Below are 13,234 nucleotides of genomic sequence, written 5' to 3'. Positions count from 1 at the left end.
ATATGTGTGATGATTGTGATATGTTGAAACGTGAAATTGTTGTCTGATTTTTGTTTAAGATGAAATTGTTGAGTTAGTGAAGATTTTATAATATGATTCTTTTATGTTTTAGCCTATGTGATTTGAATGTTTGCTTCTTGGTTGTTTGGCTGGTTTGAACTTGGTTTTGTATGATTAAAAAAGCTTAAATTCGAGCAATTGGTTAGGTGGTATACGAGCTTCCATGTTTTAAATTGTTTTGAACACATGCACTAAGAAAGAAGTACTAGATTGATTAATTGAACAAATATAAGTTTCCTTAAAAGCACAAAATATCAAGTGTTAATATTTGTTACAGTGCTTAGCGGTGTCAGGATGACGTTCAGTGTCCTATTTTTGAATGGGATAACGCTGAGCGGTGCCTAGGTGACGTTGAGCACACAGTTTTATAAATGGTTTGGCGCTACGCGATGTTAAGGTGTCATTGAACACCATCTTTGTATTGTAGGTGTGGAACATTTTAACTATAGGGTGCTAAGCGCTAAAAAATGTTGTTGAACGCAAATTGTTGTGAGAAGAATGACTATAAGCGATACCTTTTGCGAGAAGTCTAGGGTTCGGCCTCATTTCTAAGCACCATGGGCAAATTTGTTTTTTACTTGGCTATTTGAGATTGACTTAATGAAGTTGAAGTATCTTTGTAAGTATATTGGCTTTGTATGGAAATGAAGATTTTGTTGTGAAAATGTTTGGTGATGGTCTTAAGAGAATTTAAAGGAGAAATTCTTTATAGAGGAGATCTTAGTGTATACATTGACATTAAGGATTCAGTAAGGAGGTATCCTGAAATATTACTAACCATTCAACTTATATAGAAAATGGTGGGTGGGGGGATTAATGGCAAGAGATCTTAGCCACTAGACTGTTTTGGTTATAGGAGCATAGTGAAATCAAATGTCAAAATATGTATTCGAAAATTGAGTTTATATAATGAGCTCTAATATTTGATATGATTGTTTATAATGAATGATGTATTATAATAATTCTATAGTTGTTTTATAAAAACTCTTTTACATATTAATTTATCTTGTCATTTCTTTTGATGTTTCATTTCATGTTTGTTTGTTGGTTTCTTTTGCAATAATCACCTTATTAGTATAAGCATGTGAGGGGTTAAATATTGAAACATCTTTGATAGAAGACAATGATCCAGTATTTTAGTGATTTTCTGTAATTATTTTAGATATATTTTATTATTATAATTATTTAATTTTAATAATTATATTAACACTATTTATATATTGAGATAATATGTTTTATTTTATCAATTTTATAACATCTTACTTTATTAGTTATAAATAGTTAAAATTTGGAATGTTATATCAACTATTTTTTTTTCTCAAAAAAAAATGCAATAATCACATTTAAGAATATAATATATTTAAAAATGTAGTCTGATCACAAACTTAATTTTAGTAATTTAAAAAAAATTTATTAACGAAAAATGTAAAGGAGTTAAGTTTAAATGAGTAGTCAGTGTGGTAAAATTTTAAACAATCAATATATTTTACTATGAAAATAAAAGATAAGATAAATATTCTCAAACTCTGATTATTCGTACGTAAGGAGGGGAAATATAACAATCCATCAATTTGAAACCCTGATCAAATTGTTTAGTCTCTTTCTTAAATATATATATATATATATATATATATATATATATATATATATATATATATATATATATATATATATATATATATATATATATATATTAATTTGGTCTTATGTAATGCAAACTAGTTTATTACTTTTTAAATATACTATCAATTATCCATAGAAAGAAAGACAAGTATAACAATAATGGATTGGAATGCAAACAAGAGGCAATGATTAGAATGGAATAATCAAATAGTAAAAGACTAAAATACTAACAAAACTAGAAGTTTTAAAAAATAAATAAAAGGGTAAAAGAAAAGGAGATAAGTTTTTATTTTATATTTATTGAAGAGAGAGAAAGACGAGAAAGAAACTAAAATGATAGAGACAAAAGAAGATGTTTATAAGTGGTTAAAATTAAAATTAAAAAAAATAAATAAATAGAATATTGGAGAGGCTTAAAATCGAAAAAAAAAACGGCAGGGAGATTGATTCTGGGTTAACCGCGGACACGAGAAGCAGGTGTTAAGCGGTGGGAGAAGGAAGGAGAATCGAGCGGAAAATAGAAAGATGGTGGAAGGAGTTGAATAATATATAAAATCATCCACATATGAAACGACACACAGCCACACGCAAATTAAGCAAAGAATCGCCGTCCCACCCAAATTACTAGCAACAACCAAAAGATGGTGGGGTGCTCTCTGCTATCTCATCTCTTTCCACCTATTGCCTCCTTTTTCGTTTTTCGTCACCCTTCTTCTTTTTACCTTATTCCAATTCAATTTACCTTCACTTGGGGCAAAACCCCAGCCAAACACTCCCTATTGACCCATCTCAAAGTCTGGTCTACGCTGCAACTCAGCAATAATAAATATATCCACAACAGTAGTCAAAGGGAAAACCAAAAAATATTAAATAAAAACCCAAATTTATTATTATTATATTTAAAAAACATTAACTTTCTAATATTATTATTATTATTATTATTATTTTGGTTTTGGTGATTAAAATAACGTTACGTAAGGCTTCCATAGAGCATCGCAGAGATGAGAAGGGAAAAATGGTCAAACATGTAACTCAAGCTGTGCTGTCACTGTGTGTGTGCTCTACTGTTTGAATAGGAAGAAGAAGTAGTAGTTTTCTTCTCCATCTGTCTCTCTCGTGTATATCAATATTGTCGGGAAGTGAGCAAGTTCGTGCACCCCACCTTCTCTCCCACCCCACACATCTAAAAATATTATATATATATATATATATATATATATATATTATATATATAACACACAAACCTACAAACCAAACCCTAATCACACCTCCTTCTTCATCATCTTCTCCATATATTTTTTTTTCCTCTCTGTTGACTCAACCAAAAACTATACTATATCACTCTTCCTGTTTACTCGCCTCTCTCCGATCTATATATAATTCACTTTCTTCTTACTTCAGTTTTGGTCGGTTCATTTTTTTTTCTTGGTTTGAGTTATGGCCAACCGGTGGTGGACCGGGTCCATCGGTCTTGAGAACTCGGGTGACTCGATGAGGAAACCGGATCTGGGATTTTCCATGAACGAGAGTGCGGTGACTGCGAACCACGCGGGGGAAGAAGAGGAGGAGAAAGAAAACAGCGACGAGCCCAAAGAGGGAGCTATTGACGTGGCCAACACGCGCCGCCCGAGGGGTCGTCCACCGGGCTCAAAGAACAAGCCCAAACCGCCGATATTCGTCACCCGAGACAGCCCCAACGCGATGCGAAGCCACGTCATGGAGATTGCCAGCGGCGCCGACATCGCCGACTGCGTGGTCCAGTTCGCGCGGAGGCGCCAGCGCGGCGTGTCCATTCTCAGCGGCAGCGGGGCCGTCGTGAACGTTACTCTCCGCCAGCCCACGGCTCCTGGCGCCGTCATGGCTCTCCACGGCCGCTTCGATATCCTCTCCCTCACCGGCTCGTTTCTCCCCGGACCATCCCCTCCCGGTGCCACCGGTCTCACCATCTATCTCGCAGGAGGCCAGGGACAGATCGTTGGCGGCGGGGTGGTGGGCCCACTGGTGGCGGCTGGTCCAGTTTTGATAATGGCGGCTACGTTTTCCAATGCAACTTACGAGAGATTGCCCTTGGAGGAGGATGATCAGGAGCAGGGTGGTGGCGGTGGGTCTCCGCCGGGGATGGGAGGCGGTCCTGGCGAAGTTTCGTCGTCAATTTCGGTGTATAATAATAATGTTCCTCCGAATCTGGGTCTTCCAAACGGACAACAGGTGAACCATGAAGCTTATTCTTCTCCTTGGGGTCATGCTCCTCATGCCAGACCTCCTTTCTAAAGATGAACATGGATTTTCTCAAATCAACCAAACACTATATTACTCTTCAGAAGGATCATATATGAGTCTTACTTAGTTCAGCCAGTTAATTAATTACCTTCTAGACTTTATTTAAATATAAGAATAATATTAATATCTGTGTTTCTGTATATTTAATTTACCATCCAACTTGTCTCACTCTAATAAGCAACCTATCTGTGACAGTGAGTGACCATGGGGTTGCTTCTTTCTGTAATCTAATTTCCTTGGTTTACCTTACTTTTACTTTTCACTCCAACCTCTGCTTCTATTTCCTTCCTCACATACACGACAATTAATACACTGCTGAAATAATACAATGTTAAATATATCAATTTTAATCACACCTATTAATTAAATTTCTTCTAGATCATGCTACTTTGACCGATAATATTCAAAGACAATTAAACTCAAGAACAGGGAACTCACTATTTCTTCCATCCATTCTGATCCATATAGTTACCAATACTATTTAAGAAGCACCAAATCTTAAACAAGCTATAGTATATCCATCCTGTTACTAAAATTGTTTTTTCTTTCCACCACCAAATCTTAAACAAACTATACTACATCTAAATGAAGTAATCAATTATTGATTATTATAATATTATCTTGTATGCAATGCGTTTTAGCTCTCATGAACACACACAGTGCTTCAGACATGGGACAACCATGTAGATTTCTTAATACTGTTTGTCCTTGTGCTGATCGATTGCTGGAATATATCTAATCATTGGTCAAGATTATTTGTTAATAAACTTTATTCACTTAAGCAACATCCTTTATATAATCTGAAAAAAATATAAGTTTCATATTATATAATTGGAACTTACATTAATAGGTGCTGAAATATGGGTATAAAAATATATTATATTCATTGGACTTGCTTCTATTAAGATAATTCGTGCAATTGTACTGGTTTTGCTTCTATATATAGCTATAGACAAGATTATAAATAGCTGTTTCCAGTTTAGGTGTGAGACTCTTATTTGTCCCTGAGTTTGTTCTCGGTGAGTTCGTTGCCGTTATCAACATTGCCTGTGATGTTTTTTTTTGTCAGATCTTCACATTGTCGATTTCTTTTTCAATTTCTTCAAGTTCTTTCCTTTCTCTGTCGTTCACTGCTTTGCTACTTCGTCTTTTGCCCTAACTATTATCATATTGTTTTTCTTTTATTTAAATTTTTTCTGTATTTTTACAACTATTCCACAAGTGTTTTTCTTTTATTTAAAATTTGCAAAAAGTATACCGATCATAAAAAAAAATGTGGCGAATGACTCATCATATATATATATATATATATATATATATATATCATTTTTTTAATAATATTAAGTTGGTATATTGGTTTAGTTCTTCCCAATCATAAAAAATCGATATCCTTACTACCTACTTAAATTTTAAAAGATTTAAATTATGATATAGGATTAATTTAAGTACATTGTGTTTTTTTATCAGCTCTACTAAGGTGACTCACATAGTAATATTGTGTGGCTAAGGGAGTAATATGTCAGAGGTTGTAAAAAGATAATATTTAGATGTGAGAATTTCACATTTAAGGTTGTATTCTAATTTGTTATATATGTGTAAATATCAGAAATATAATTACCAAAAATACAGTTTATCTTACATTTAAAAAAACAATATTAGTTATTTTTTGAATGAGTTATTGACTTATGATATTGTTTGGATAATATTATTTTGACTTGTTTCCATGATATTATAATTTTAATAGTAAGAAATATATTTCAATTTGAAACAATATATCAAAGTTTAAAATTAAGATGAATTTGAGTTAAAATTTAAAAGTATTGGAAGGACAAAATTAAATCCCAAATGGGTAGGATCAGTAGTGTGACTTAAGGACAAAATTAACTTTCACTTTCCTATTTTGAAATTTATATATATTGACTTAATGTTTGATTAAACCACGTTGTTTATATAAAAGTTTGAGTCCCATATAAATTTATTTACATGTAATTAGTTTATTGATCTATTTAAATGTTTTAAGATCAAAATTAAATAAATTTTATGTAGTAGGAGAAAGGCTTATCTTAAGTTTGAGAAATATACTATTGAAGACGAATTTTGATCTAACATAACTTAATTTCACAAATTAATATAATAAAGTACTTGAGTGTTTCATCCCAAGTAATTTGTTGCTATTAAGTATAGATAAATCTGAACTTAATTTCGACATAAAAAAAAACATATTGTGTTTAGGTCCCTATTTTATTCTATTATCAGAAAAACAAAGGTTGAGTCTTAAACTTTATGGTGTCTTTAGACAAGGGGATGTGTATATAAATATTATATTTATGTCTTCAAAATATACTTTAAATGATTAAATTCGATACTCACAAAAAAAAAGTCAATACATAGCTTATGTGATTTTTTATTAAATAAGTTATATAAATCAATTTTATTTTATTTTTTTAAAACTAATTAGATATTAACAATTAAAATAGTATGGATGGGAGAACTAAAATGAAAAATTAAACAATGAAACTTAAACCTTCTTCATATAAGTGAAAATCATGCAAATAATACCAAGATAAATCGTGGACAATGTTGTGATGAATGGGAGATGAAAAAAAGAAGTGATGGAACATAAAAGAAAAACAATATAACAACACGAAGTTAAATATCTCTTTTTTTATTCTTAAAAACATTTTCTATAATAATTAAATATTTAACCATTATAATACGGATAAAATATTAAAGTAACTTTTTCATATTTACAAACTTGTAATTACATCATTTACTATATATGACAAGTGAATCGTAGTAGTCATAAAACCTCGTTTTCCCATTCTATTATTTATCCAAAAAGGTTTGTCGCACGTAGTTAACGAATTGTGTCTGTGTTTTATAAGGGTGAATATTGGAACCCTGAACTTGCCGTTTTTGGAGAAAAAAAAAACTTCTTAATCTAATAAACTACACGAGGTTGGAATATCTTCTCAACAAAAGTGTACTATCTTGATTTTTTAATATTTTTTATTCATCGACGGAATGAATTTTAATTTAATCCATGAAGGTATGTACGACCAAATTGCTGTTTTGTCTGCGTCCTTAAAGTCCAAATATTAATTTCGGTGATAGCGATTAGGAGAACTTCAGATGTCATATCAATAATTAATGTAGTAGGTTTCAGTAAATCACAACTAATTAAATTATGTACACAAGCAAGGAATTGAAAATGAATAACAAAAGAGAGACGAAATCCTAAAGATATGGATGTGGTTTTTCTAGTGGTAATAAATCATACATACAACTTTTAGCTATACATGCAAACTTGCATATGTCGTCATTCATGTCCCAAACGCACAGAACCTGTTATTTACAATATTCTTCAAACCAATTTAATCATTGAAATGCCAATAGTTACATTAATGATGACAAACGACACTAATTTTACTCATCAATGTTATTACTTTTTTTTTTTTTATAATTTTCACCTTTTTCTATCACGTTATACCCAAGACATCATCAGAAAGAAATTCAAATAAATTTGTTTAGGAAAACTAATACATATGTATCCTATTTTATTACATTTCCAAAAAAAAAAATAATAATACTTTGACAATATCTTTTTGACAATATTTTAACATTATTTACATATCATTATGTGATTAGTATAAAATTATTTCACAATCAATAATAATAATCATAAACATTAACATAAATCAATCACAGAATGACACATAAATGGTGTTAAAATGTTGTTAAAAAAATATTGTCCAAGTATCATTATCCTTCTAAAAACACGTCTATTAAAAAACATGAAAAAAGAAGATAAAATGAAATATTATATTATTTATTTGAATTTTACCTCTTTTACTTAGTAATCTTTTATAGAAACTAAAAACGAGAGGAATTATATTTTAAAAAAATTTAAATCTTCATAATTGTCTCTAAGAATAGTGGCTTTCTTTATTTATTTGGAAGAACAACTTAAAAGTAAAATAGAGGGAGTATCTAAAAGTTTCCAATGTTACACGCTTCTTTAAACTCCCAAAATAGGACATTGATTTGTCACAGGAAAGCAAAATAGACCGACAAAATTGGCAAGTGGATGGTGTGACTAATCCAAAACTTTCAGTATTTCGCAAGGTTTTTCCATTAATGTAAGCTTATGAAATTAGTCATACTGTATAAAGATGCTACTTTCTCCATTGATGTTGACTCTTGGGGTAAACATATTCACTAGCAGACACAAGCTGTGGAGAAAGAGTAGTTAAAGTTAGAAATGATCGTTTTTACATTTATGCTTAATTCCAAGTTAAAACCACACGTTATGAGGATTTCGTGCCATACACATAAAAGAAGTTTCTGTCAAGAAAATCAGTTCCAAAATTCATCAGAAGCTGTTCGAAAATTAGCTACTGCAACAAATAATGCAGACTTAAGAACAAAATCTCAGCAATAAACTTCCCCTATGTATTCATGATTTAGTAGGTATGCATTACATGCAACCCAATAATTCAAGAGCCCCTTCACGCACGCGACACAACAGTATGGTTTTCTCGAATGTGCCTGTCTCTACTGATATAGAACATGGCTGGTGCTTACATTGAAAACTTCACATAAAGTTAATTTATAGAATATAAAATAAGATCAACAGTAAACTTTTATGCATATACATGTATAACTTAGTTATTGTAAATTTGTCCATGAAAAAAGAATGAGGATATTAAAGAGAAGATGTTGAGGTGATTAATTTGGAAGGATTTTGTTGGGTGAAGGGATCTTAGAGTAAGCAACATGGAGGATCCAATTCACAAGGCATCACGTGTCAATGTTGATGAAACCCTAATATATTATTCATGTGCTTACTCATTTTTGCAACATTCTAAGGGTAAAGTATGTAGATATGCCTTGCTGGATCCCATTTGGGTCTGACGAAACAATATTCAAATTGCTTAAAGTAACGATAACACTTCAATAAAGACTTGCCAACCAATGCTTTATCCCCTTTTTTCCCTCCAAATTTTCCCTCATTTCAGCTAGAATTTTTGCTCCAAATGTACTAACGATGATATGTGAAACTCTACAAACCAAATTAATTGATAAGAATTTAAGTTTGAATCTAAGTCTCACATTGGATAGAAATAAAAGTAGAATATTATATAAAAATGAAAGACCTATATAATTCAAGACCTTAAAATTTTGGATAAAGAGTGATGTCAATTCCTTATGTGATTGACTTAGATCTCATTGGTGTTTGTATCTTCTAGTGAACCTCCTTCTCAATAAAGCTAACAGTGGTATCAGAGTCAATGATTTGTTTTGGTGACCAAGTTTTAGATAGAGAGTGGTGTCAATTTTTTATATAGTTGGACTCAGATGTTATTAGTGTTTGTGTCTCTCGATGAAACCTCGGCTTTAATATATCCAACACTAATTACTTCCACTTTATAAATTCATTGAACAAGCACTCATAAACATTAAACATTTTATATAGCACAAGTGCTCGCATGTTTAAAGTATGTAATATAAAAGAAAATTTTGATAGTGGTTCATCATTGATTAACGGAGCTATTAGGCATGAATTGAAAATTGAGTGAATGTCCGAAATTGATTGTCAAAGTACTGGATGCTTTAACTATTTTTTTATTGACAACGTGAAGTAGCCGTGAAGTACACGGCTATCAGTGTAGGTTGTTTAAAAATAATTTGTAAAACAGTTGATTTTACATCGCAGATATAATATGATCGTTGAAAAACTAATATACAAATCGCTTTGACGGTATAATTTTATAAATACTAAATCATTTGGAATTTAACGTCATATTTTACTATAAGACAAGTCATATGGTATTTATCAGTGTTTAGAATAATTATAAATGAAATATTGATGAAAATTTAATTGAAAAGTTAAGTCTCACGTCTGAATAAAAATTAAAAAAATGAAAATCCATAAATTATTAAGATTTTAGGTTGGAAGAAAGTAAAGTGTAGCATTGTTGTATTTTCTTTTAAAAAATCCATTAACAAATGTTTAGTTTTAATAACCGATTTGAAATTATATCAAAATTTTCATGACGGAATGTTAGGTAAGAATGTCTCACCCTATAACTAAGAATATTCGTGACTAACTCAAATGAAAAGTATTAATGTGATTCACATTTAAAAATGATTGTTAGAAATATAAATATGAATTTAAATTTTATATTATATAAAAAGATTCATTTGAAAAATGGACTATTAGGAATTCAAAAATAAATTTAAATGTCACTTAATATGTCTTATTCGGTTTGGGATATCGAGATTATAAGTCTTTTAAGTCTTGTATGTTCAATGTTTGTCTCTGTCACTACTTGTTCTCACTAGTAAAAAAACACATTTTTAAATTGTGATATATGCTGTGGTTTTGTAAAAATCGAAGCATTTAAAGACGCGGTGGCAGTTTGGAAATTAAGATGAAGTTATATGCTTCGGTTATACAAAGAACCGAGGCATAAAACGTTTACGACACCGGTTAATAAAGGACCGAGGCATAAGAATCTGATACTGCTTCGATTGATGCAGGACCGAGGCACAAGAACCTGCACGTTTTCCAGTAAAGCAGGGTTTCCGAGTTACGGCCTCGGTTAATAACAGAACTGAGGCGTAACGTGTTGCACCTTTTCGCTTTCCATTCAAACCCTTCCATTATTCTTACTTCTTCTAAACGTTTCATTTCCCATTTCCCATTTCACGTTTCAGTTTCCCAAATCCCCTCCCTCCTCTCCTGCAACCCCTCCCTCTTCTCCTGCAACCCCTTCCATTCTCCAGTCCCCTCTGCCTCAACTCCATCATTCTCTCACCAGATGACTTCTCCCTCTGCATCCCCAGGACGGTGCGGCGACGGTGCGGCCAGGCGAGACGGAGCGGCCAGGCGAGACGGCTCGCGACGGTGCGGCGAGGCGAGAGAGATCTCGACGGCGCGACGAGGCGAGAGAGATCTCGACGGCGCGGCGAGGCGAGAGAGATCTCGATGGCGCGGCGAGGTGAGAGAGATCTCGACGGCACGACGAGGCAAGAGAGATCTCGACGGCGCGACGAGGGAGCTCGCGACGGTGCGGCGAGAGCCCACGACGGTGCGGCAGGAGCCCGCGATGGTGCGGCGAGACAGCCCGCGACGGCGGCTGCAATGACGGAACCCTTTTCTGCGTTTTTTGGTTTTTGATTTTTGGTTTTTGGTTCTGTTTCTTTGCAGGTGGGTGGGGAAATGGATCTCTGATTTTTTGTTTTGTGTTTGGTTCTCTGATTTTGGTTTGGATCTCCCGTCTGCTCTCTCTGCTTCTTGTTCCCCTTCTTAGGCGACAAAGTAATTTTGTCCAAAGACATGGATGAAAAAATTGCAGAAAAGAGAAAGAAGTTTAACCACAAAGAGAATAAACAAACAAACATATACAACAGATCTCGGTTGAAAATAAAAAAATTAAAAAACTTTACTGCCTCGATTGTCTGTGAACCGAGTCAGAATCTGAATTCTTTTGATTCGGTTAAGAACCGAGTCAAAAAATCTATTCTTTTTACCTCGTTTGAATATGCACCGGTCGTAGAACCGGTGTCTATAAGTGAAAATGACCGAGGCAGTATACCTTGATTGCACTAGTGTCTTCACTTTGCTCAGTTATATTTGGAGTTTACCTATAGAAGACACTATGATGTCAAAATGGCGGTGAGCAATAAATGCATAATTAATGTAACTAATCTATCTTATTATCTCAAACTTGTATTTATAGATTTTAAAATGAACTTCGGATTAATATCAACCTAATTACGATCCAATTGATAATGATCGTGTTTTGGCTTAAGTTAATTATCATTAATTTTAATTGTTGTTTAAGACCGATCGCTCAATGCATATTGTCCGACCGATTGGCCTATTGGATTTTCCTGACTGGTTAGACAAAATAGTCCTAGACTAGCCGTATGACCATACAATACAATTTCCTTTTATCCTTTTATGCAAATCTATCATTCTTAATAATACAAATTCCACTAATTAGTAAGGTTTGTTCATGTATATATAAGGAAAGTAGAACAAGATGTTAGATTATTGAGTTTCCTTCTTGTGTGGAGAATAGACCCAAATAGTGAAGACTATTATGTTTCACTTTGTTTTAATGGAGAGATGTTATATTAGTAAGTATGAGAAGAGTCATTTGAAGAGAGAGAAATCAAGTGAGAGAAAGTCTTTTTTATATAACAAAAAGTCTCCATTAGTGTTATCGTGAAGTCGTTTATGTTGGATGTGACTGGTTTTTGGACAGTAGATTTTAAATATATGATTCTTCATTGTGACCGTTTATTATCCAAGATATAGTTGAAGAGAAAATAAGTTCACAATAGTTTTATTTTCTTTGTTCTCGTTTATAAGTATTTATATTTAGTTAGTTTGATTGAAAACATTTAGACTTTATTAAAGTCTCTTCTCTATCCTATTATTAATAGTAGTGAATTTTTCTATAGAATAAAAGATTCTTGATTTTTTATCTTATCTTAAAAACTTTTCTACATTAAAAATTATTGATTTTTTTTTGTTTTTTACTCTATTTTTGTGTGCTCCATAAATTGTCGCAACAAAGAAAATTAAATTTTCGCTGCACTTTGTTGAGTTGTTATAACTTTTGACCTATTTTTTAGTGCCAGGAAACTAAATGTGAAAATTTCTTTCATTTATTTGGAAAATTTTGACTTTTAAAAAATACTAAATATAAGAGGAAAAACTGCTTATGAAGAACCTCATCTCACGTTGAAGGTTACCTCTCAATATACTTTCCTTCCCCCACCGAATTATTCATACTTTTCTTCCTTTCATTCACTCCAGTTACATCTTAGCTATGCTTACAATTAATGCAACTGAATGAAAATAGTAACTCGCATAGCAATGAAATTGAACACAGCTTCTTATTTCATTTCTTGAAATTAATCATGCATCACATCATTTCCACTGTCTTATCACCAGAATTTGCAGTGATCTGCTCATAAAAATAATTCAGAAAAACTCAAATAATTATGATTATCTCTTTGTTTGATATCGATCATTATTTTAAATACGTAATATGACATGACAGGAGCTTGTCTTTCACACTGGTGTGTTTCTCCACTACGCTGTATCAAATAATAATGATAAGGGTCAACATTGATGGATTAAAATATTTGCAAGGAGTGCTTGTTTTTAGTTTTGAAAAAACAATTAAGAAATATGATAGAAAAATTTACTAAATAAAATAAGTATAAAAACTTATTGTTTTACTTTATTGTT

At 32.2% G+C, this 13,234-nt stretch overlaps 1 protein-coding gene across 1 annotated transcript; it reads left to right on the top strand.

The window, feature by feature from the left end:
- Positions 1-2,915: 2,915 nt before the first annotated feature.
- On the top strand, positions 2,916-4,218 carry LOC108323093 (AT-hook motif nuclear-localized protein 20). The gene has a single exon (XM_017555439.2). It carries the CDS (start codon positions 3,121-3,123, stop codon positions 3,952-3,954), a length of 834 nt encoding a protein of 277 aa, XP_017410928.1. The 5' UTR covers positions 2,916-3,120; the 3' UTR covers positions 3,955-4,218.
- Positions 4,219-13,234: the final 9,016 nt, after the last annotated feature.

This window comes from Vigna angularis, chromosome 3 (assembly GCF_016808095.1).
Source record: "Vigna angularis cultivar LongXiaoDou No.4 chromosome 3, ASM1680809v1, whole genome shotgun sequence".
NCBI lineage: Eukaryota > Viridiplantae > Streptophyta > Magnoliopsida > Fabales > Fabaceae > Vigna > Vigna angularis.
This window is presented reverse-complemented; position numbering and strand designations above follow the sequence as displayed.

What these genes read in the sequence shown, in the direction of transcription:
- LOC108323093 (XM_017555439.2), top strand. Translation starts at nt 3,121, where the DNA reads ATGGCCAACCGGTGGTGGACCGGGTCCATCGGTCTTGAGAACTCGGGT.